The sequence below is a fragment of the Diabrotica virgifera genome, chromosome 3 (genome assembly GCF_917563875.1).
Source record: "Diabrotica virgifera virgifera chromosome 3, PGI_DIABVI_V3a".
NCBI classification, from domain to species: Eukaryota; Metazoa; Arthropoda; class Insecta; order Coleoptera; family Chrysomelidae; genus Diabrotica; species Diabrotica virgifera.
The window spans coordinates 122,701,550-122,726,281 of record NC_065445.1 but is presented as its reverse complement, the minus strand read 5'-3'; the positions used below and the strand labels follow the sequence as shown (position 1 = coordinate 122,726,281).

Sequence of the window (24,732 nt, the reverse complement as noted above, 5' to 3'; positions counted from 1 at the left end):
AGGCATGCAAATTGGCCGTATCTATCCTTGAGTGTCAAGTAGTCGTTCTTTTGCATATATCGCTAGCCTAACTCCTTTCAGTTTGCCTCTGTCTATTCATACTTTTATTATCAGTCAGTTCATCCCACTTTCTTCATCTTTGCATCTTCCTCTACTAATACTGCAAAGTAGTATTTTGTTACTTGTGCTTCTCAAGTTTTCTTTTTGTCACATTTTAGCTATATACTTTAGTAGTTTTATTTGTTTTCCTTATTTCTGTTGGAGTTTATTATTCTCTTTACTTTCACTCCAACAGAAGTTATCTTTTTTGTTACATACCCACGCTTAAGATTTGGGCACGGTACTAAAATAAGAAGAAATATAGATTCCCCTTCGTCCTCCTGCGGTTCAGCAGTAATGGTTGCAGGCTTTGGTTCCCAATGTTTCCCGCCTGCTTTGTTTTACCCTCTTCCAACCGTATAATGCTTGCTCGCTGAAGAAGGTAATAAGGCTTCCATTTGCCAGTGACTCCTTATTTTTTTCCACATTTTAAAACATTTTTAAAAAAATTCAAAAGAATATTTGAAAAGAATGAATAATTATCTTCTCCCTCTAGTAGCAATTGAAATTACCAAACTGTTTAAACTCGAAGTTATTGCATACCAGACAAAAGGGTTAGGTATATAAAACAAGATTTAGTCAATCAGTAACCAACATCTTGTATTATTGTCTCCTCAAAATAATTACATCTTCCGTTTGACTGATATTTGATGTTACATTTTGGCTTTAACTATATTTCACTTATTTTTTTTTATTTTTTTATTTTTAGAGGTGCTGATATTAATAAAGAGGACACTATTTCATTAGTATCACAACACACGGATATTATCAGTCCTAATGTCTCGGAAATTATTTTAAAGGACGTAACGGACGGCGAAAAGTTTCCAGTTAGTATAAATACATCACGTGCTGGACATTCTGATCTATATGCTAATGCTTCATCTAACCAGTAAGTATAGTCCAATTAAATAATACAGTGAAACGGGCCAGATTTGCAGGTTTTGTTAATTCGGCTTTAAACTATAGTCCTGCGGCTGGTTTTTTCTGGTAATTAAATATGTACCTAATTAAAAATAGTGTACCTAATTAAAAATAGTTATTTTTACTTAGATATATACCGTTATTAGAAACAGGTACGTCTTCAAAATGTCAACGAAACAGAAGATTTATCAATTAAAAAATGAGTAAGGCAAGGTTGTATACTGTCTCCAATTTTATTCAATGTATACGCCGAAAACGCCTTCACAGAAGCAGACTCTAATAAGGATTTTAAAGTTAACGGCATATTTATTAATAACATAAGGCATGCCGATGACACAAGTAACTCTTGCAAGTAAGGTTCGGGGTTTGAAAATAAATATCAAGTAAACGAAAACAATGATTATAAGTAGAAATAATTACCCCAACGCAAAGATATACAGTATGGTGCAAATGAAAGGAATAAATTCAATATTTCGTAAACCAGCGACTTTAAGGAAAAATCTCGAAATGGGTCGATTTTTATTTTTAAATTATGATATTTTGGCACATATTTCATACTAGTGACGTCATCCATTTGGGCATGATGACGTAATCCTTGATTTTTATTATTTTATTATCCTAAAGGTTATTTAGTTCTCTATTTAGTAATATAAACATTTACATAATCATTTACACAAGGTATCCAAAAAATAATTTTTTAAATTAAATTATTTGACAAAAAAAGAAGAATGAATGTAATTTATTTAATTTAAAATATATTTTACTATATATAATATCGGTGTTAGAACGTCTTTCGACCTTGTCCGATGCCTAACTTCCACCTTCTTCTATCATCCCATTGGCCATCTTTAAGATCCCTTGTACTCATTGCTTTGGTTACCCCTTCTTTCCATGTCTGTTTGGGTCTTCCTCGTTTTTGGCGATTTGATGGTACCCACCGCATAATTTTTTGGGCAATCTTGTGTCTTCCATTCTTTGAACATGACCATACTAAATCAACTGTTTCCTCTCAATGTCTGTTGTTAAGTAGCCATCTATTCAAATCCGTCGCCTTACTTCCTCATTTTGAACTCTTTCCCTGCGGGATATACCTAACGATCTTCTAAACACATCTACAGCTTTTAATTTTTTCTGTTGTTCTCGGTTTTCTCCAAGTTTCTGCTCCATAAAGTAGGCCGCTTTTAATTAGTGTTTCATAGATATTGTATTTTCGCTGTATTCCTATTTCGGAGCTCCAAAATATTCTATTTATTCATCCAATTTTTCTTCTAGCTTGTGTTACTCTTTTCTTTATTTCCTCATCGTCTTTTTCCGTTCTATCGAAGATTACTCTCAGGGTAAGTGTATTCACTAAAGGATGTGATTTCTTCATTATTATCTAGTTCGATATTGGATAACTCAGCTTCTATGGGTAGGTATTGAGTTTTTCCACATTAATTTCAAAGTCCCACTATTCATATTCCTTCTTTAGTTTTCTTGCCATATACTACACTCTAGATCGCCTTTATCATTAGTTATGATGACTTGGTCATCAGAAAATTGTAAGGTATGTACTGTATATATTTTACTACTGTCAGAAATCACAAAAAAATGTTTATTTTACAAATAAACATTGCTTTTCGCTTAAATTAAATGTTCAAACTTCTAGACTAAGAGCCGCTATAGGTGAAAATTCTTAATCATTTTAGGCACGACGGTACCCTATAACTTAAATAGTAGAACCTAAAAGAAAACGTTTGAACACTGTGCCGTCACTTTTCAGTGGCACATGCGTCTACAGTGGCGCATCAAACTTTCCACTTATGGACGGGATACATAAATTAAAAAATACCCTCCCTAATTACCAGAATTTAATTTTTTTCATTTTTTAAGTTTTATGTGATTAAGACATAAGATTCATCGTAATTTTAACCCACCACCCCTTCTCCCTGCCCCCACCATCAAAAACTTTATTTTTCGATTTCATTTTTTTTTTGGTGGGATGCAATCAATTTTAAAATTTCAAAAAATTTACACGCATAGTTAAGGGTTTTATAAAACACGTCTATTTTTTATAGACCTGTAGGTTGAGTGTACATAACCTCAAAAAAATTTAAAAATTTTTTTTTTGAAAAAAAGTATATAACTTTTTTTGGGGATAGCTGCAGATCTAATTTTTTCTTAGTCTTGTGTATTTTATCAAACACTATATTTCTAATTTTTTTCAGATTTTTCTGTAACGTTGGTCACCTTCAAAAATCCAAAAAACTGTTTTTTAAGGGGGTTTTGGGGGGTTTGAACGTGTTTTTCTGATTTTTAAATATTCTAAAGAACTCAGTTACTTCAAGTTACATATAACCTATAAAAACAAAATTGATTTGATATATTATGAAGTCTATAAAATAGGGAAAATCCCCCAAAACCCTCCAAAAAACAGTTTTTCGGATTTTTGAAGGTGGGGAGACTTACGGAAAAATCTGAAAAAAATTTAAAATATAGTGTTTGATAAAACACACAAGATTAAGAAAAAATTAGACCGGCAGCTATTCCTCAAAAAAAGTTATACGCTTTTTTGAAAAAAAAAAATTTCTTTTAATTTTTTGAGGTTATGTACACTCTACCTATGGGTCTATAAAAAATAGGCATGTTTTATAAAAGCCTCAACTATGCGTGAGAAAACGAAAAATGAAGTTTTTGATGGTGGGGGCAGGGGGAAGGGGGTGGTGGGTTAAAATCACGATGAATCCTATGTGTTAATCACATAGAACTTAAAAAAATAAAAAAACTTTAATTCTGTTAGTAAGTTCTGTTAACTTTTAATTAATTTATCCCGTCCATAAGTGGAAAGTTTGATGCGCCACTGTCGACGCATGTGCCACTGAAAAGTGACGGCACAGTGTTCAAACGTTTTCTTTTAGGTTCTACTATTTAAGTTATAGGGTCCCATCGTGCCTAAAATGATTAAGAAATTTCACCTATAGCGGCTCTTAGTCTATTCCAAGATGCAGGTGGCTTGCGGGAGCTGGCTTGAATATTGAATTTAATCGAAAAGCAATGTTTATTTGTGAAATAAACATTTTTTTCTGTTTTCGAACAACAATAAAATATATTTTGAATTAAATAATTTACATAGGTACATTCTTGTCATTCTTCTTCCTTTTTGTCAAATAATTTAATTAAAATTTTTTTGGATACCCTGTATAAATAATTATGTAAATGTATTCCTTTCATTTGCCCCATACTGTATGTCTTTGGAGAAGAAATCAAACAAGCCAGAAATGCTTTTTTGAGGTTCCTGTTCATTACAGAAACTTAATTCGAATACTTTGGAAGCGTTTAGATATTTTATTTTTTGCATGTAAACAGCGCGTCGTATGAAAAAGGGGAAAGATAGATTTTTTGTCACAAATCTAACGAGGAATTCAAAATTTTTTTTGATTTGAATTATGTCAGTGGCGTACTATTTTTTTCTTTAAAAAATTCTTACCTGCCCTAGAGACGGTAATATCTTTTTTTGAAACACCCTGTATAATAAAAAAATCATCGATTATAAAAACGTAACCAATATTTTCATTTTTAGGACCGATGTAAGCGACGTATACGTTCGCTTTACTGTATACAAAAACGATGGATTAGATACATTCTCAGCTATTATAGGTTGGATATACTTCGTTGCTTGGTCTGTTTCGTTTTATCCGCAAATATATATCAACTGGAAAAGGAAAAGGTTAGTAAAATTATATAAAATTTTTGACAAAGTGTTTGACTATCATGTGAAAAAAACGTTTATAGACCACGGCGCATCTGTAAAAATATTAGTACATTTGGACATTGAGAGGTGACTCAAATATTTTTGCAGAAATTGCTTGAAAATAACTTAAATAATAATATTTGGGTTATCCTCCCTCTCAAAAAGGCCCGGAACATTGTTTAAATAATCAAAATGTCAAAAAATGAAGGAAAAATTCGATTTTTTTTCTTCGTTTTTTGATTATAACTTTAAAATTATTCATTTCCGAGAAAAGTTGTACTGACATAAAAGTTGTGTAATTACATTTCCTACAATATAAAATTGGTTAAAAATTTAAAAAATAGTCACCCTTGTTGCAAAATAGCAATAATTGCGAAAAAAACATACAAAAACAAGTATTCGCATTTTACGTTTTTCAACCATTTATGCTACACTTAGAACCTTTATATTTCCCCCAGAAAAACTTTCTGATTCAGTAAAACAATACTGTAAATTTCATTATGGTCGGTTCAACAGATTTTGCAAAATAAATTTTGCAATCCGGCTTTCGCAAAACAAATTCATTTTTTCAAAATGTTACAGGACTGAAAATAAAGCAGATAGCAAGTTGAATTTTTTTTTGCTTATAGAAGTGTACTGTTCCTTTCATTTGCAATTTGAAAATCTAAAATCGATTAACTATCACGGCGTCAGGAATTTTTTTAAATAAACATTAATTTATTGGTGCTACGCGCAGGACAGCGGATAGTTAGCTCTGATTGGGCATTCCAATGACCTTTGATAATGATTGATACATTTTAATTTTTATTACATTTCGATATAAATAAATAAATTTGTTTATTGAAAAATAAAAACACATACTCTATCCTTTGAAATAACACTTTTTTAGAAAAAACTCTCTTTGCTCATATATTTTAACTTAGAGACCAAAAGTTTATTATTTTTAAACATATGCAATTGTTTAAACAATATTTCAAAAACAATAAATTAATTTGATTTTTGTGGAATTAAAATATTAAAATATAACAAAACATAGAGTAAGAAAATAATATATTAGATAAAGATTGGAAGAAATTTTGGTGGAAATCAACTTGTGTGAATCGAATACCGCTGTCCTGCGCGTAGCACCAAAAATTAATGTTTATTTAAAAAATTTCCTGACGCCGTGGTAATTAATCGATTTTAATTTTGCAAATTGCAAATGAAAGGTACAGTATACTTCTATAAGCAAAAAAAAAATTCAACTTGCTATCTACTTTATTTTTAGTCCTGCAACATTTTAAAAAAATGATTTTTTTTTCGAAAGCTGGATTGAAAAATTTATTTTGCAAAATCTATTAAGCTGATCTTAATGAAATTCACAGTGTTGTTTTACTATATCATTAAGTTTTTCTGGGTAAAATATGAAGGCCCCAAGTATAGCATAAATGGTTGAAAAACGTAAAATGCGAATACTTGTTTTTGTATGGTTTTTTTCGCAATTATTGCAATTTTGCAACAAGGATGACTATTTTTTAAAATTTTTAACCAATTCTATATTGTAGGAAATTTAATTACGCAACTTGTATGTCAGTAGGTACAACTTTTCTCATAAATAAATAGTTCTAAAGTTATAATAAAAAAATCGAATTTGTCCTTAATATTTTGACATTTTGATTATTTAAACAATGTTCCGGACCATTTTGAGTGGGAGGATAACTCAAATATTATTATTTGAGCTATTTTCAAGCAATTTCTCCAAAAAATTTTAGTCGCCTCTCAACGTCCATCTCAAAACAGATGCGCCCTGGACTATTAGTAAATTCGCTAATCTGAGACACAAATAGTGACGTTGGTAATTTTTTTTGGGAAGTTATTTTGCTAGACGTGACTGGAAATTACTACACAACCAAACATACCTGCTCATAGCCAATATGATTAATAGTAAAAAAGACATAAATAATATAAACCTTACGCCAATCAATAATTATTTATTTACACCATTATAATGTATTGATAACAAATGAGAAAATGATTTATTGTACAAAATAAAAATATTTTGTAGAAGTAAATTCCACAAAATTTTATGAGTTTAGTATACACTTGCACTATTTCCAATATTTCTTCTTTTTTTAATGAAAGATTAAGTTGATTTGAGCAGTTAATAGTGTGAGGTAGGAATTTTTGTGTATGTTTCCTATTCCGAATGTGTCAAAATGGATCTCGGCTGAGCGAATTCAGTATACCATTGCGGTATTATTGGAAAGCGGTATACAACTATTAACCATTGACTAAGACAATGATGTATTCTATAGCCCATTCTGTTTAAACGACCACTCAGAATACATATTTCAGAGAACACTATAACATGCAAAAGGAGGCATACAAATAAATGATAAATCGCTATCCAATATAAGATCCGCTTATGACACCGCGGTGTTAGCAGGTAGCGAAGAAGAAACCCCTTAACTTCTGCTAAACAAACTAATCAAAGAATACAAATTAACACAACTGAAGCAAAGATGATGGTGATAACCGCAACCCCAACTTGCAGATAAACATAACTGTCTACAACATACCAATAGAACAAGTTACAAAATTTTTAGGCTGATGGGCAATAAACATTCTAGACCCCTACCTAAAAATAAGAACAATGAAAGAAACGAAAGGAGAAAATGGTTAAAGGCAGTGGCGGCTTTTGGGGGTAGGCAGGATAGGCCGGGCCTAACCAATAATTTTAACAGCTTTAAAATTGAAAAACTATATTCAAAAAGTATGTTAATGCATGTAAATAACTTTTAAATGTACTAAATCACTCAATACATTAGCTTCCGTTAAAACAACTACCGTTTATTATCACAGAAAGCATTGAATCGTATCCAGGCATTTTAAATATCATTAATAGGCCCGTTCGGAGCCGGCCGACCCCGCTCTCATAAGATCTCTGTACAAAAAGCGTTTGAAGTTAAGTCGCTTGCCGGACAACGATTTTTATATTGTCGTGTTATGCTTGCTGTTTAGGCACCAGACGATCGGGCCTTCGCCAACCATCGTTGCCACTTGTAATTATCGAATTGTAATATAAATTTTCTTTTAAGTTATGATAAAAAAATATGTAACTGTAACATAATCTATAATTATTGTAACATATTTTTAAACAAACGGAATTTATTTCTGGAATTGGGCGATAATAAAATATTCACACAGAATATGGCGCTAAATTTCCACAAAAAGCTTTGGACTCATTGATGGATACATATGAACTACTTTTTAATAAATCCTTATTAAAAACTGAACTGGAGATGATTTTTTCTGCTATTCATCGTGAAAATTTTCACGATAAGAGTTTGTTAGAACTAATTAAAAGTATGTTTGACAACGAAACCAATGAAATTCTTCTTGAAAGCTATAAGTTATTTTGGTTATTGCTACAATATACCTGCAAACAAGCGCTTCAGTTGAAAGAACCTTCTCCACTTTAAAGCGAATAAAGTCATCTCTTCTCGGTGTCTCTTCGAAATATAATGACGCAAAATCGGCTTTCATCACTGTCTACTGATTATAGAAAGAGAGAGATTATAGAAAGAGAGAGACAACAGGGGTAAACAAGAGCAATATAAGCAACAGAGAGAAAAAGGAAAGAACAGAAAAAGAGCGGCTGTGCGCGAGAGAGAACGGTCTGGAAAGACGTGCCACGCGCGTAAGCCGAGAGTGGGTTTAGTTGGTAGGCATTGTAACACGGACGCATCCGGAGACAAGGCCCCCAGAGGGGGAACTGCTTTCGGATGTACTCCGTTTACTCTGAATCCAACACACGCCAGGTACGATTCATCTGGTACGGTCTTTAGAAGATTCCCACTCTCACACAAAAAAAAAATATGTATTACACACACTGGCGGCTATTTTTTTGGGGGTCATGGATCTTGAGGGTGATTACTTTTCTCTGATGCAAGGTCACTTTTAGTCTTACCGCCAATAGGATAAGTGGGTTTTCAAATATGTGGGGGGTCATGACACCGTGACCCCTCCCTCTGGATCCGCCACTCATTACACATAGCTATATGTAATTTGCTGGCTTGACCTACCCAAAATTTTACCCCACCAGCCGCCACTGTTTAAAGGTGAAGACTTCGGTAAGCGACTGTAGCCTCACAATATCCATCAGGTTTAGATTTGCCTAATGTTACGTGTACGTTGTCTTGTATGGAGAAGACGCTTGAACCATGAAAGTGTAAAAATAGGTGGTTGAAATGATGAACGTTGTTACAATGAACCGTCTTGACGCCTTCGAAATATGGATACCGACATATTATGCTTAAAATATCTTGGGTGGGTCACGCCACAAATGACGAAGTTTTGAGAAGAACGGAAAAATAGAGAACTGTTAACTTCAATCAAGATGAGAAAGACTTACCGTATGCATACCCGGGACATGTATATCTTGACACCAGAGATATGAGTTTTTTAATTGTTAATTATCCGCGCCCACTCAATTTTTAAGATGCTGCTCGTTACACTGTATAGTGCGTCTCTGCCACACTATATGACCGGCGTATGTATAATTAGCGTATTGTCAATAATTATTTTAATAGATAAATAGACTATTAAAAAACTTCCTTTTTACACTTCTATCGCCCCTACTGTGGTTTTTTCTTGCACTTACACAAATTCCAGCAACTACCAACTATTTAAATAAATTCGATAACTTTAAAATCGACATAAAATGCGTTTTTAAATCCTAGGTGTGACCACAAGAGGATTTATTATCGATTTTCATAGTTACCGATTTTATGTGTAATGTGGTTTGCCTACCTCCATCATTGACAAACATACCTGACTGCAGTTTCATAACTATAACATCAAGTTTAATTTTACTTTAATTGATTACTTATCACAGTGGAGTGATTGTCGTTACTGTTCTCAATGTTAACAAGCTTTACACTAGAGGCTACATAACTAACAAGTAAATGTTACAACTTCCTCTGGAACTGTCATTTCTGTCATGTCATCATTCAGGATTTCCGTTATCATTCGCCACTTGCCATCATCTATTCAACATGTGAACAAGTCAATTTGGGCTCAAATGGTACCTCGAGCAAAATACATGGGATATTTTGTACATCCATGTTCAAGTTCACGAATTTAATCTATGTTCCCATGACGGATCAATTTTAAAGGGTTTTTACCCGTATATTTTTGTATTTTGGTGGTTAGCATGTCAGCATCGCGTGAGTATAACCTATAAACTTTCTTAAAAGAACCGTAGTCAAAATTTTAAAAACTTTGCATTAACTTATCAGGTTATACGTATTTTAGGTCAGCACTGATGATGATCGGTCATCCGATCGAAAACTAGCTCTGTGATGTAGCCCTTTTTAGGGAATTTTAACAAATATACCTTTTATATAAAGGATTTTACTTTTATTAAAAAAACTGTTAATCATAAATTATAAAATTTTAATAAATTTGAGTATTTGTTGGAAATTTTTCGGATAAGTACGTATAATACGTATAAGTGCGACAGAGACGCACCATATAGTGTGACACGGGTGGCGCGCTGCCACGGCTGGTAGACAGAGTCGGACGCGCATAATTAACAATTAAAAAATAACGGTCTAAATTGAAAAAAGCTTCGATTACTCATCAGAATCTTGACCAAATGTTTAAACTTCAATGTAACTCCAATACTTCAATAACTTCAATAAACTTGGTAACCTCAAAAATAATAATTTATATGTATTATTAGTTTTGAAGCCTTGAAACTGCGCATTTTCGCATTTTTTAGATTTTAAATCGTTTATAACTCGAAAAATATTTACTTTTGAGAAAAATGATAAAAAAATTGTTTAATGCCTGGTTGCACCAACAGATATTAAGGCCATGGGTACATAATTCGCAAATATTTTACGGCTATCCCTACTTTTTCTGTCTTTACACGGCAAATTACGTGTAGTAAAATTCACACTAGTATGGATATGTAAATATTACTAGAATGTCATTCTACTTGAAAATGTCATCATTAACTTAAAGAGATGGCTTTTGAATGTTGTTGGATAACTGTAATTTATTGTATAATTGCAAATTATTAATTCAGTTAATAAATGCGATTATTTCATTCATAGAAGATTCTGACCAATAGAAAGCTACAGAAATCTGAATTAAATCGATAATTTTTGATAATCTCCCGTCGTTAAGTATATTACTTCAGATGCCCTTCGTTGCTACGAAAAAATACATTCAGTGACATTAATGACAATTAATGTTTTAAAAATTATAAAAGTGATGACTTTCAATCGTCAAATATTTATAAAAACTCTGTGTTTAATGGTACTTACATAAATAAATTACAATAAAATTTTGGTTTTGAACAGTTTTATTCATGAAATAATCGCAACAAATTGCACTGGACCTCTGAAATTAATATAGAATTTTTGCTCTCGTGACACTTTGACATAATTTCACTCGCCTTCGGCTAGTGAAATTAAAACTGTCAAAGTGTCACTCGGGAAAAATTCAATAATTTTAGAGCTCTTGTGCAATTACTACTGATTATTTCATTCATAGGAGATTCTGACCAATAGAAAGCTACAGAAATCTCAATTAAATCGATAATTTTTGATAATCTCTCGTCGTTAAGTATATTACGTCAGATGCCCTTCGTTGCTACGAAAAAATACATTCAGTGACATTAATGACAATTAATGTTTTAAAAATTATAAAAGTGATGACTTTCAATCGTCAAATATTTATAAAAACTGTGTGTTTAATGGTACTTACATAAATAAATTACAATAAAATTTTGGTTTTGAACAGTTTTATTCATGAAATAATCGCAACAAATTGCACTTGACCTCTGAAATTAATATAGAATTTTTGCTTTCGTGACACTTTGACATAATTAAAACTGTCAAAGTGTCACTCGGGAAAAATTCAATAATTTCAGAGCTCTTGTGCAATTACTACTGACAATTCGATGAAATAAAATTATTTTGGCATAATATTCGAAAGTCAAATCGGTAGACATAATTATTTCATTCATAGGAGATTCTGACCAATAGAAAGCTACATAATAATAGACATAATTTTTTCACTAACTATCTATTCAGTGATTGTAATAATAATTTACATGTACCTACAACAAAAAGTAATACTCAATCGAGAAAAGAGGAAAAGTGTTAAAGTGATTTTTAATAATATATTGTTACTATGGAACGCTTACAATTTTGAACATCTTTAACAACAAAATACTTGGATCACAGAATATACTTATTATCCTGATGTATTCTTTGCTTGGATCTTCCACAAATAATACACAATAAATAAACTTTTTATTAAGTTCACGTCTTAAATCAATTATTTATCAAATACACTATGCAGTGATAAGCGCGCTAATAACCGGCAAAATAGCTCAAAAGATGGAAAACATAATACATTGCAAAACAAAAAGAGATGAAACTAGTGGAGATGGAAATGATCGTTATAATCGTCTAAAATAACATTAAATTACATAGTTTCCTACCTTTAGACGTATCAGAGAAGTATGACAACTCTCACTGTGACAGTAGAATTTTATAAAATTCTCCTGTCACAGACGTTTAAAGGTGGGAAACTATGCAATTTAATGTTATTTTATACGTTTCCATTTCCACCTCCACTAGTTTCATCTCTTTTTGTTTCGCAATGTAATATGTTTTCCATCTTTTGCGCTATTTTGCCGGTTATTAGCGCGCTCATCACTTTATATCAATATTATTTAATCAACAACTCAAAATATTCCCGATGCCACGTCAAATATTTAAAATTGTCACGTCACTGATTGTCACGGTCTGACTGACAATATTCTATTCGACTGAGTGCGTTGTAAGACAAAGATAGATTTGGAAAATATTACCACGGACATGGTGTCCGTTTTTTCGAACCCTGAAAAAACTAATAAATACTTTTAAAAAATTTAAACGCAGAATGAAAGACTAAATTATTACCGAGGGCCTTAAGTCCCTTAGAATAAATAAAAAGTTTATTTTGAATGAGATATTTGAAATTAAAAATCACACTAAATTTTCTCTTAGTTTTTCACTTCTGTAACTTATTAAAATAAACATTATAGAAGTTCTCAGGGACTTTCGGCCCTCACTAATAACGTAATCTTTCATTCTGCGTTTAAATTTTTCAAAAATATTTATTAGTTTTCTCAGGATTCGAAAAAAATGGATCCCTATTTGAATAGCATTGCAGCCGAAAATACGTACCCATCCTCTTAAGCTTAAATATAAATGTAAATCGTTATGCTGTTACCACACTAGCGTCAATTTCGTTAATTATCGCATTATTTGACATATCTCTAATGCAAATAATGCGATAATTAACAGTATTAGATGGTAGTGTGGCCCCAGTATTAAAGTATCACCTGAGCTTAGCTAAGCTGGAGCTTAAGATCTGTTGGTGCAACCAGGCATAAACAATTTCTGTCCAAAAATTTCGCCTGGAACACTTCTGATTTGTGCAAAGAAACCGAATCAAAAAAGTTTTTATACGGGAGCAGTCACACAACATGGACTATAGAACTTTCGTGAGTTTCACAGAATAAGAGGTATTACCTTATATTAGGTACCCTATACATATATTACCTTTTGTATATTATGTGCCCTAAATTTTATTCAGATAACTTAACGACATTATATTATACAAAAATGTTTTTTATTTTTTTAGTGTTGTTGGTTTGAACTTCGATTTTATTGCTTTAAACGTGGTTGGATTTTCCTTATATTCTCTCTTCAATTTGGGGTTGTACTACATTCCAGAAATTAGGGTAAGTATCAATGTAACTGTGTAAAACATGTATAATTTAAGACCTAAATCAAACGTGCCTCTTTATTGACATTTGAAAAATTATTACTTAAAAAAATTCTTGGAGCGGTTTGTGAGAATTTAGTACAGTCGAACGTCCAAGAGTGACTATTGAGAGGAACCACTGGCGAAGCGTCTATGTAACCACTGTTACCATTGGTAACAGTTAAAAATCTTGCAAATAAATATTTTATGACGATGAATAATTCTATTTACCAATAGAAATATATTATTATATTATGTGGTAATAGTACCTAACTCAGTAAATAGTCAACTGCTCGTAGACACGAAAATATTGGCGAGTTTATGTGACTCAGTTGCACTTTATTATACTCTGTTACCAGACTCATTTCTGGTTACAATGGTTATATACCCACGCTGGCGCTCGGGACCGGCTAGTGACTGAAAATTTTGAAGAAGCGACGGCATAAGCGCGCTGTGTATCAGTAGCGCTGTTACCAGATTTAAAATTGGTGACAGTACCTATAAAAAGTGTGCGTGCAGTTAACCATGGATGAGTGTCGCTTCTTAATCGATCAACTACTTGAAAAGTAATTCTCCTTGTATAATTTTAAAGAAAAAAATAAGATTAAAAGTGAAAGAACTATTTTAAACAATTGAATCGTTTATTTCAGAAAGGGGTCAAATCACAAAAACCTGCTTTTGAGAAAAACAAAAAAAGCGTGTTTACATTCAACAAAAATTTTATTTATATAAAATAAAAATTCTCACTAATAACCTGTAGTGTTTGTCAAAAAGTATTGTATTTTTCAAAAATTTATCTTGTTAATTTGTTTAAGAAAAAAATAAATAAGTTTTCGCACTTGGCCCCTTTCTGAAATAAAGTTGGTATTTACATTCAACAAAAATTTTATTTATATAAAATAAAAATTCTCACTAATAACCTGTAGTGTTTGTCAAAAAGTATTGTATTTTTCAAAAATTTATCTTGTTAATTTGTTTAAGGAAAAAATAAATAATTTTTTGCACTTGGCCCCTTTCTGAAATAAAGTTGGTAGTTACACAATTTTTAAGCAAGGAGTCATGCGTTGTTGCATGGCCCCTTTCTGCACTAAACGCTAATTTCTCTGCGCTGCCAAGGCAACACCTATGGCAGCAACTGATTCCTTTCTGCAACAAAAGCTGTATTTACGTTTAAATTAAAAAATTCCACCAAAAACTCATTTTGTTAAAATTAGTCACTTGACCCCTTTCTGAAATAAACGATTCAATTTAAAAAAGGAATCAACAAAAGTAGTTCGATATTTTAAATTTAGTTGGTACAGTGAAAATCCTTGGTTATATTATGGTTGCAAGAAAAATATACTGTATTGTTGGCCATGTCTTCTGGTTTCCACAGAAAAATGGGTGGACCAGGTTCACGATTTAAATAGTGTTAGATTTTTAAAAAGGAGACATGAAATTTCTCCCTTACCTACATGTAAGATGTATACCCAATTTGATTCAGTTTGGCAAAACAAGTTCTCCTAACCAAGCTTTTAAAGCAAATATTGCTAAACATAATGAGTCTGTTAAAAAAATAGATAGGTATATCCTTAGCACACTTATAATAGATACTGTATGTTTTTGGGCCAAACAAGAACTAGCGTTTCGTGGTCATTTTGAGTGCGACGACTCTGACAATCGAGGCAATTACAGGGAATTGTAAACATTAATTGCCAAAAAATATCAAAAATTTTGTCAACATCTAGAAACATCTGTTTTTTTCGAGAGTTTCAAGTGATATACAAAATGATATTATTGAAGCTACACTCACCGGCACAAAATTCCGCCACCCAAAATTCTTGATAAGTTTGACAATTTATAACTTTATTATTTGTGCTCCGATTTTCAAGATTCTTGCACCAGTTTGTAGGTACGTGTATTCGTATTGTTTGGTATTATTCCGGTAACAAAAAATTTTGCTTGCATGTCATTGTACAGGGATGAAAGGAAGTGTTGTATTTTCTCCTAATTTTAAAAAATTCTGTGCAAAAATGGAATAGCTGAATTTGTTTCATAGTCCTGTCATACTTTCCGGAAGGCATCACCAACATTTTGTTTTTGAAGATATTCTTCTTTAGCGGCGATTCGATTGAGGGTAAAATTGTACATAAATCTGCGCGCCTGCGCACACAGACAGCATGTCGATTATTGCTAATCTTTCAAGATAGGTATGTATGTATCTGTAACCGTGCAAATAAGTTATAAAAGAATATATTAGTGTTTTTAGTAAATGTATTATTTATTATAATTCTTGTGTTTTTGAATTTGTGTTTCTCTGTAGTAAAATAATAAAATATTATGTAGGCATAACATTTTTACACTATTTGTCGCCGTGTTGTGTTACCATTTGATCCGAAACTTACACGTCAATTACAAGGACCTCGCTGGAGTAGTTGGTATGGCGTTAGCTCCTAGATTGGAAGGACGCGGGTTCGAATCCTGGGCGATTCATATTTTTTTATTTTTGGTTGTTTTAATAAAAAATTTTTGAAAGTGGTAGGTAAGAAAGTTAGTTTAATTTTTAAATAAAATATAAATAACCTGTTAAGTATATTTACTTCGTTTAAATTACCCATATAATAGAAGAATATCTTCTTACGTGCGTACAAAGTACACACACATTCTTTTTTTTAAATGTCCGGTTAGCTGATTTGAATTGTCATACAGCGCGAGCTTTTGTTAAATGACATGTTCAAGATCAAGATCATCATCATTTGGATTCTTTGTTTGACAATGTATAACTTTATTATTTGTGCTCCGATTTTCAAGATTCTTGCACCACTTTGTAGGTACATGTATTGATATCGTTTTGTATTATTCCGGTAACAAAAAACTTTTGCTTGCATGGCATTATACAAGGGTAATGGAAGCGTTGTATTTTCTCCTAACTTTAAAAAATTCTGTGGAAAAATGGAATAGCTGATTTTGTTTCATAGTCCTGTCATATTATCCCGGAGACATCACTAAATTTTTTTTGTATTATCCGAATATCTTTTTTCTTGTAAGAGCTGTACCATTTTTTGTAAATAAAAACACTGATTGACTCATACAATTAAGGTTGGATTGATAAGATTAGAATGGCCCGCATGCAGCCCAGATCTCAATCATATTGAGCATTTATGGGATGAATAAAAAAAGCTATTTGCCGTCATCCTAGGGCTCCAGAAAATTTGGTACAGTTACCTGGTAGAGGAATGGCCCTGGTAGAGGAATATCGGGCTATTCCCCAGGCAAGGAAAACACATCTTTATTATATGCTAAACAGATTGCGAGCAGTCGTTGCTGCAAGAGGTGGACATAACCGTTAATGAATTGTTTTGTTTTGTTGTTAAATTTGTTTTGTTTTGTTAATTTTAGTGCACTTGATATTTTTAATTAAATAAACCTTCAAAGCAGTGTTTTTAATTATAGCTCTTGCAAGAAAAGAGATATTCAGATAATTCAAAAAACAAGACCTTCGTGATACCTCCAGGATAATACAAAAGGAGTATGAAACAAAATCAGTCCTCCAATTTTTCCACAGAATTTTTTAAAGTTAGGAGAAAAAACAACGCTTACATTCACCCCCGTATAATGCCATCTAAGCAAAAATTTTTTGTTACCGGAATAATAGCAATTGACATCAATACATGTACCTACAAACTCGTGCAAGAATCTTGAAAATCGAAGTACAAATAATAAAGTTATAGATTGTCAAACTTAATAAAAAATTTTGGGTGGCGGAATTTTGCGCCGGTGAGTGTATATATACATTTAGCCATATTTTCATTTTTTTTTAATAATATTTTTTGCATTTGGTTTTGGTAACACTTCAGAAAAAGTCACGCGTCGCCACTGAGAGGAACATTTAAATTTATATCTATAAAAAGGTAGTCGGTAGTTAGGCAGTAGACGACTTAGGTCTTCTAGCTAATTTTATGCTGGAATTTTTAAAAATAAGTGTTGGCTTTTCTTTTTTACGAGGGTTATTCGTAAAAAAAACGTTCCTTATGCTGCTGAGAAAGAGTGACGTACTGGTAGAGATCTGGCAGCACTGCCTTACACATCAACTCTCCCTCTCTCTTACCCCATCAGTGTCGCCTCGCTACATTGCTCAGTGTCGACTTAACAGCCTTCGAAGATAGTGCTTCCGGGTGCTGGTACCGCCAATGTGAAATTCATGCTGTGATAGGTTTTTTTAAATACAAAGTGGATTTCACCTATTAACGTTAATCGAAGTTTATGGGTAAAAGTGAATGTGTGTGCATAATTAATACTTTTAAAAGAAAAATATTAAAGAGGATACTGGGACCCATTTTGCGACAATGGTATATGGAGAATAAAGTTCAACCACGAGTTATACCAATATTACACAGAACCCTCTATAGCAAATTATGCAAAAATACAAAGATTGTGCTGGGCAGGACAGCTTATAAGAATGGATAACGACAGAACACTTAGCGGCACCACAGTATAAATAGGTTCCACAGTAGAACCACTCTCCGAAAAATTGGAAGTAAAATGTTTCAACGCGCAGGGCGGCTGCGCATATTTCCTGGCCGCGCGAGAACCATTCTTCCCTTGCCAGTCGAGTAGGAACGTACGGGTTAACAGTGCCGTATTTTGCTTAAATTGAGTTAGTTTTGTGAATAATTGTTGGTATTGTGAAGTTGAACATGAGTAAAGTTCGAAGTGGTATTAGTCGGTGTTCAGCGAAAATGTGCACGAACAATTCAAAAAATTGTAACTACAGTTTTTTCCCATTTTCCCAAGGAAGCTGATAGGTACGTATATAATTTTGAATTTGCTTATTTAACCACCTTAACAGAATAGCATCATTAATATTGGAAATAGGAAAATGTTACGTGCAGTTTTTTAAATACTTATGATACAATCGGAATGGGACGTTTCGATGCCGCCGGTTCATCGCCGGCCGTTTAGATGCCGAAGGTTCATCGCCAGTCCATTTCATCGCCGTCATATCTCGCATTTCCTAAAATTCCTAATTAATACTAAAAATAACTAATAATTGTAACTGTCGAAAATTCGGAAATATATCAGATAGCGATTAATTGACTGGCGATGAATCGGCCGGCATCGGCATCGAACTGGCGGCATCGAAACGGCGGCGATGAAACGTCCTAGACCCGATACAATAATTATGTTTACAAAGAGGAAATATTTTCTAAAGATTTTTTGATATATATTATATGTTTATATATATATATATATATATATATATATATATATATATATATATATATATATATATATATATATATATATATATATATATATATATATATATATATATATATATATATATATATATATAAATTCGGGTTCAAAACGTCCTCCGATGTTGTCCGATGCCTTGTTGCCAATATCTTCTATCATTGCAATTTTCATCTTCTAATCCTCGTACACTCATTGATCGTCTTACTCCTTGTATCCACGTCGTTCTTGGCCTTCCTCTTTTCCTGATGTCTGTAGGTATACATTTCATAATTTTGGGAGTCTCTCCTCTCCCATTCTCTGAACATGTCCGTACCACGTTAATTGTTTCTTCTCAATGCATCTATGACCGTTTCCTGTAAACTAATTCTTCGCTTTACTTACTCATTTCTAACCCGGTCCAATCTCGATGTTCTACTTGCTCTTCTTAGGATGTCCATCTCGGTAGCTTCTATTTTACTTTTTTGGTGTTCCTTTACTCTCCATGTTTCTGATCCCTATACCAATGTGCTCTTAATCATGGTGTTGTATATTCTCATTTTTCTTTGTTTCCCTATCTTGGTACTCCACAAAACTCCGTTCAATGATTTAATTATATCTCTAATTATCGTTCTTTCTTTATTTACTCTGCTCTTAATTTCTGCATCTTCCGTATCTTCTTTGCTGAAATTAATTCCCAAATACTTACATTTATCACAGCTAGTTATTTTCTGATTATATTGTCCAATATCATATTAGTTGAATCTTCACCTAAGCATAAATATTGTGTTTTTTCTACATTCATCTGCATATTATATTATATATTTATGAAAGTTAATAATAGCCGGAAAATTTAGTGTTGTCTAAATAGTAAGTAAATTTAATTTATTTTCAGAGCACGAAATTGGGCAATGTTGTGCCAGAGAGAAGATTTGTTAAAGAAAAAAAACTTAAATTCGAACAGATTATGCAGTGTTCATTTTGAAAATACTATGTTTTCAAATAAAACTCGGAACAGGTTATGTAAAAACGCAGTACCACGTTTATTTCCTTCAATAGAAGAGAGTCCAAACCAACATTCAAATGTTGATCAAGGTGAGTTTATATGTTTGAAAGCTGCAATTTCTATGTAAACCCAAGAATCTTCTGCTATTTATATTGTTGACGTACAAATTTGTTGCATTGTAGTATTGCAATAAATTATAGCTTGTTTACTATGTAAACAACTTTACTATTTGTTATTCAAAACATATCAAACTTATTTTGAAACTATTTCTTGTGTCATGTTATAGTTTATTAGTTTTTGGTGTAATAAACCACAAATTATGAAATTCAATATTATCAACATTAAAATCGGAATTGTTTGTGTGACCACATTATTCCTTCACTCAACTCATTTTAAATCCCCTCGAAATTAAAGGTAATTTGTGATCTGGAAATACCAAGCTGCCCCTTGCAATCTGTCAGCTCTATACAAAAATATTTAAGCGGAATTTTGACGTGGAAATACCACAGTATATAGAGGGAAATTCCCTCTATATACTGGGGAAATACCATATATTGTCGAAATAAAAGACGGTATGCAACTTTCTAAGAAATTATAATCCATTTCCTGCTATTCTCTTTGCTATTTCTATTGTTGGAATACAAATTTGTTGGATTTGCATTTGTTAAATATTTTTGATTTCAAAATAACAAAAGGCTTCCTTGTACTTTAAAAAAATAATTCAGCTTGGTAATAAAAAATTAAATGTTGTAGATTGTAGATATTTTATGTGTAATACGACACTTTCTTCATATAAGGCAACCTATAAACTTCTGTTGTAGATGATGAAAACAGTTTTGATCCAGTAAATGAGGAAGATGAGGAACAACGGGAAGAATTAGCTACCGTACTGCTAGGTGCAGAGGACGACAACGAAGTTGTTCTACAAAAAAATCAACAAACTCAAACTTTGGAAAGTGTATCGACCTATAGCCCTAGAAAAAACAAGCTAAGAAAGACTATAAAGGAATTGCAAAACACGAATTTTCGATTAAAAAAAAATTGCAAAAACTACAAGGTTCTGGAAAACCCGATTATCTTAAAAACATTACATTGGAAAATTATAAATCACTAACGGATAAATTTTGTTCTGCCAATAAAAATTTAGCTAATTTTATTAATATTCAAATTGAACAAAATCTGAAAAAAAAGAACGGTCGGAGATATTCAAACGAATACAAAAACTTTTGTTTACAATTATATTTTAACGGTCCAAAACTGTATAGGAAAAAATTAGTTAAAGAATTTTGCTTGCCCAGTGTTACAACATTACACAAATTTGTCACACATATATCTGTCAAACCTGGAATAAATGATTTCATTTTTGATATACTTAAAAAAAATGAATAATGTTTCTGATCTCGATAAATTATGTATCCTTTGTTTTGACGAAATGAGTATTAAGGCACATTTATTTTATAGTATTAAAAAGATAGAATAATAAAAATACTAGTTTTAAACCAGCATTATCCGCAACAGTAATAATGATAAGAGGCGTAAAAACCAACTGGAAGCAACCAATAGCTTACTACCTTGTTAATTCAACTTGCCCTGCGGAAAAGCTACAAAATATAATTTTAGATATTATTACAAAATTACAAAATATTTCTTTAAAAGTGGTAGGAGTAGTATGTGATATGGGCTCTAATAATCTTAAACTTTCAAATTTGTTAAATATATCTGCCGATAGACCATATTTTTATCATGAAAATAATAAAATTGTCTTTTCTTTTGATACACCTCATTTATTAAAAGCACTCCGCAATAACTTCCTAAGACACAAATTTGTTATTGATGATATTATCGCTTCTTGGGAATTCATTAAAAAATTTTACGAACATGATAAACAATATCCTATACGTGCAGCGCCAAAATTGACCGAATCACATATATCTCCTAACAATTTTGAAAAAATGAAAGTGAAATATGCTTCTCAGATATTTAGTAACACTGTTGCTGCCGGTCTGCATCTGTATATTAGATTTAATGTATTCGTCGAGGAAGCAACAACAACCGAAACATTTATTAGGAACATTAATAATTTATTTGATATGCTCAATTCTTCTTCATTAAGAGGAGCAACTGAGTACCAAAGACCGTATAGAGGAACCGATACTCAGCAAGAATTTCTTAATACGTGTTTCCGATTGTTTAATAATTTACAGGTAATTAATTTTAAAGGTGAAAATGTAACACCAAGAATAAAATGTGTTAATGGTTGGAAAATAACCATTAATGGAGTGATTCATTTGTGGAATCTACTACAGTCACACGGAATGGATTATTTTTTCACAAAACGGATGAATCAAGATTGTCTAGAAAACTTTTTTGGTTCAATCAGGCAGCAAGGTGCATATTTTAGTCTGTCAGTTTGAGGCCAAGATGAAGACCACTTTGTAATACCGTTGCGATTTAATTTCTTGTGACATCGACTTATGTCGACATTTTTGTAGCCTAAATGGCATAATTATTATTACATTAAGGTCTTTTGACCTAAATATGTAGCTAGTTCCAACTACTTGGGATCTGAAGTTTCTACCACCTGATGATGGACTGATTGGTCCGAAAACGTTTGTGATTTTATCCATCTTGGATCATTTTTAGAAAAAAATTTTTAATAAATTATATACCATTTACCTACATGTGAGGTTTTTACTTCATTAGTAAACTATTAAAAAACTTTTTCCGTTCATTTACTGTGATTTTAAGATTTGGTTTTACTGTAAAACCATGTAAAACTTTTACATAATATATAGAATAAATGGTTAACTTTTTAGCAGTTTGAATTTTAATTGATAATATACTCTTGCACATTACGCGATTGATTTGATGAAAAGTAGGACTATTGCAAAATTTAATTAATTTTTTGCAGACTACAACTGAAACTAAACGAATAATGCAGAAAACACAAAAATCTCCGATATAACCAAATTAACCTATGAAATGCCAATAGTGACAAAATTTCATAAATGTCAATAGTGTCAAAATTTCATAACAGTGGAGTAAACTTGCCTGCCGTTGGACGAATTACAAACAAGCGTTACGACGCGGTAAATTTGAATTACTCCTCCTGGTTTAAAAACAGAGTATAGTAATGCCGTGAGAGCTTCGAGATTAACCTCCTTTTTATTTGACATTTATATGACGTGTACAATATATTAAAAACCATTGCGATATAAAACTTGCGCAATACCGTTGATATTTTAAATACCGTTGAAATATAAACATTGAATTGTAATATTGTTTTTCATTTATTAAACCCTTTAGTTTTGTAATATTAACATTTAGTAAGAACATCTGGACAGTTAAATATGGGAAACCGCATTTTTTATTTTAATAAATAATAATAGTAGTAGGCCCAGAAAGTTTTAGTACGGCTCTGTAAGGTTAACCAAAGGAGCGTGCGGCCTCCGCCTGCATTCACCACTGGTGAATTACCAATTTCGTACTTTGCCGGTATTACTTTCAGAGATCAAAGCGCCGACAGACGAGTGATTTTACTGTGGAACCTCTATATACTGTGGCGGCACTATGGTGGGACGTCGGCTAGTAGGAAGACCAATGAAGAGGTGGATAGACGAAGTGAGAACCGATGCTAAAGAGATATTGAGGGTGGACAACTGGAGAAGAGCAGCCCGAGACAGAGATGCTTGGAGACGGATGCTGGGGGAGGCCAGGGTCCGACTTGGGCTGTAGCGCCATAGGAGAGAGACAGTGCATATCTGTTCTACATGTTCGCAAATGATGTAGAGAAGTAAATATTGGAGCGGAAGGTCTTCAGATTCATCGCGAATTTCCGTTCGGCCTTCAATGAATTTTCTACACCATTTACGAACATGTTAACAATAATGCACTTAACTGTCAATAGGTGAGATCCATTTTGCATTTAACCCTTTCGCTGCGGAGCGGCTGAGACGATTTGCATCCCGTCGCTGCGGCGCTAATAGACGTCTCCCGCAGTGATGCAAATATTTTTGGCTTTTAGGTTACAGTTGACTTAATTGTTGGAATTATATCATTTGTTTTACTTTATTATTTTATTTCAACTATTTATTGCCAATTCTAGAACTATTATAATATATTATTATATTATAATAAATAATGTAGTAAAACAAATGATAGGGTTCATTTGTTCTTATGGTTCTTACAATTCCGCCATCGAATAATATTTACCCCTTTTTGGTGGCAGCGGCATGATGTAATACTTATTACCAGTATTTTTGAGTCCAAACAAAACGTAATAATTAGCGACAAATTCACTTTACGGTACTAACGCATTCGCAAAACTTAACACCTTCTCAGTTACCCCTCCTACTCATCCCGGTCGAGGCACTTTAGGTGGGCGGTTCACGCCCATTCATTAAGAAAACATCTGATAACATTATATTTTATATTTTGTTTACGTTATATTTTGTCTATACCCAAATAATCGCTAACCGCAGCGAAGCGGTTAGCCCTGTCGCATAAATGCGTTTGCCGCACATCTCGTGCACTACTGAAATTACGCAAATATGCGGTTCCCGCAGTCAAAGGGTTAAAAAACGTATCACAGCATGAATCTCACATTGGCTGTAACAGCGACCAGGACCTCCATCTTCGAAGGCTGGTAGGCCGACACTGAGCAATCCAGTGTTGCGACACTGGTGGTGTAAGTTGATATGTTAGGCAGTGTTGCCAGATTTCTTCTAGCACGTCGCACTATTTCTCAGCGGCATAGAGAACCTTTTTCTACGAATGACCCTCTTACTTTTTTTATTTTTTTATTTTGGAAAAAAATGAACGTATTGACACGTAAAAAGGGCATTAAGGTTTCAAATTCACATTCTTCTTTTACTCCATTAAAATGTTACATTTTTTAAGCCATACCTTGCATTTGTTAGAGGAGTCAATTTTATTTCTTTAATGTGTAGGG

The 24,732-nt window shown here is 32.5% G+C and overlaps 2 protein-coding genes across 8 annotated transcripts in view; one reads left to right on the top strand and one right to left on the bottom strand.

Annotated features, from left to right (window-relative positions):
• LOC126882069 (uncharacterized) overlaps nt 1-24,732 on the bottom strand; it is a 550,590-nt gene that overhangs the window by 119,906 nt on the left and 405,952 nt on the right. The window lies entirely within an intron of this gene.
• Nucleotides 1-24,732, top strand: part of LOC126882072 (cystinosin homolog) — a 159,063-nt gene that overhangs the window by 114,727 nt on the left and 19,604 nt on the right. For all 4 annotated transcript variants that reach the window (XM_050646902.1, XM_050646899.1, XM_050646900.1 and 1 more), the window contains exons 4-6: nt 809-988; nt 4,580-4,726; nt 13,439-13,538. In XM_050646902.1, coding sequence (XP_050502859.1) covers nt 809-988; nt 4,580-4,726; nt 13,439-13,538 — 427 coding nt within the window. The remainder of the gene's footprint in view (nt 1-808; nt 989-4,579; nt 4,727-13,438; nt 13,539-24,732) is intronic.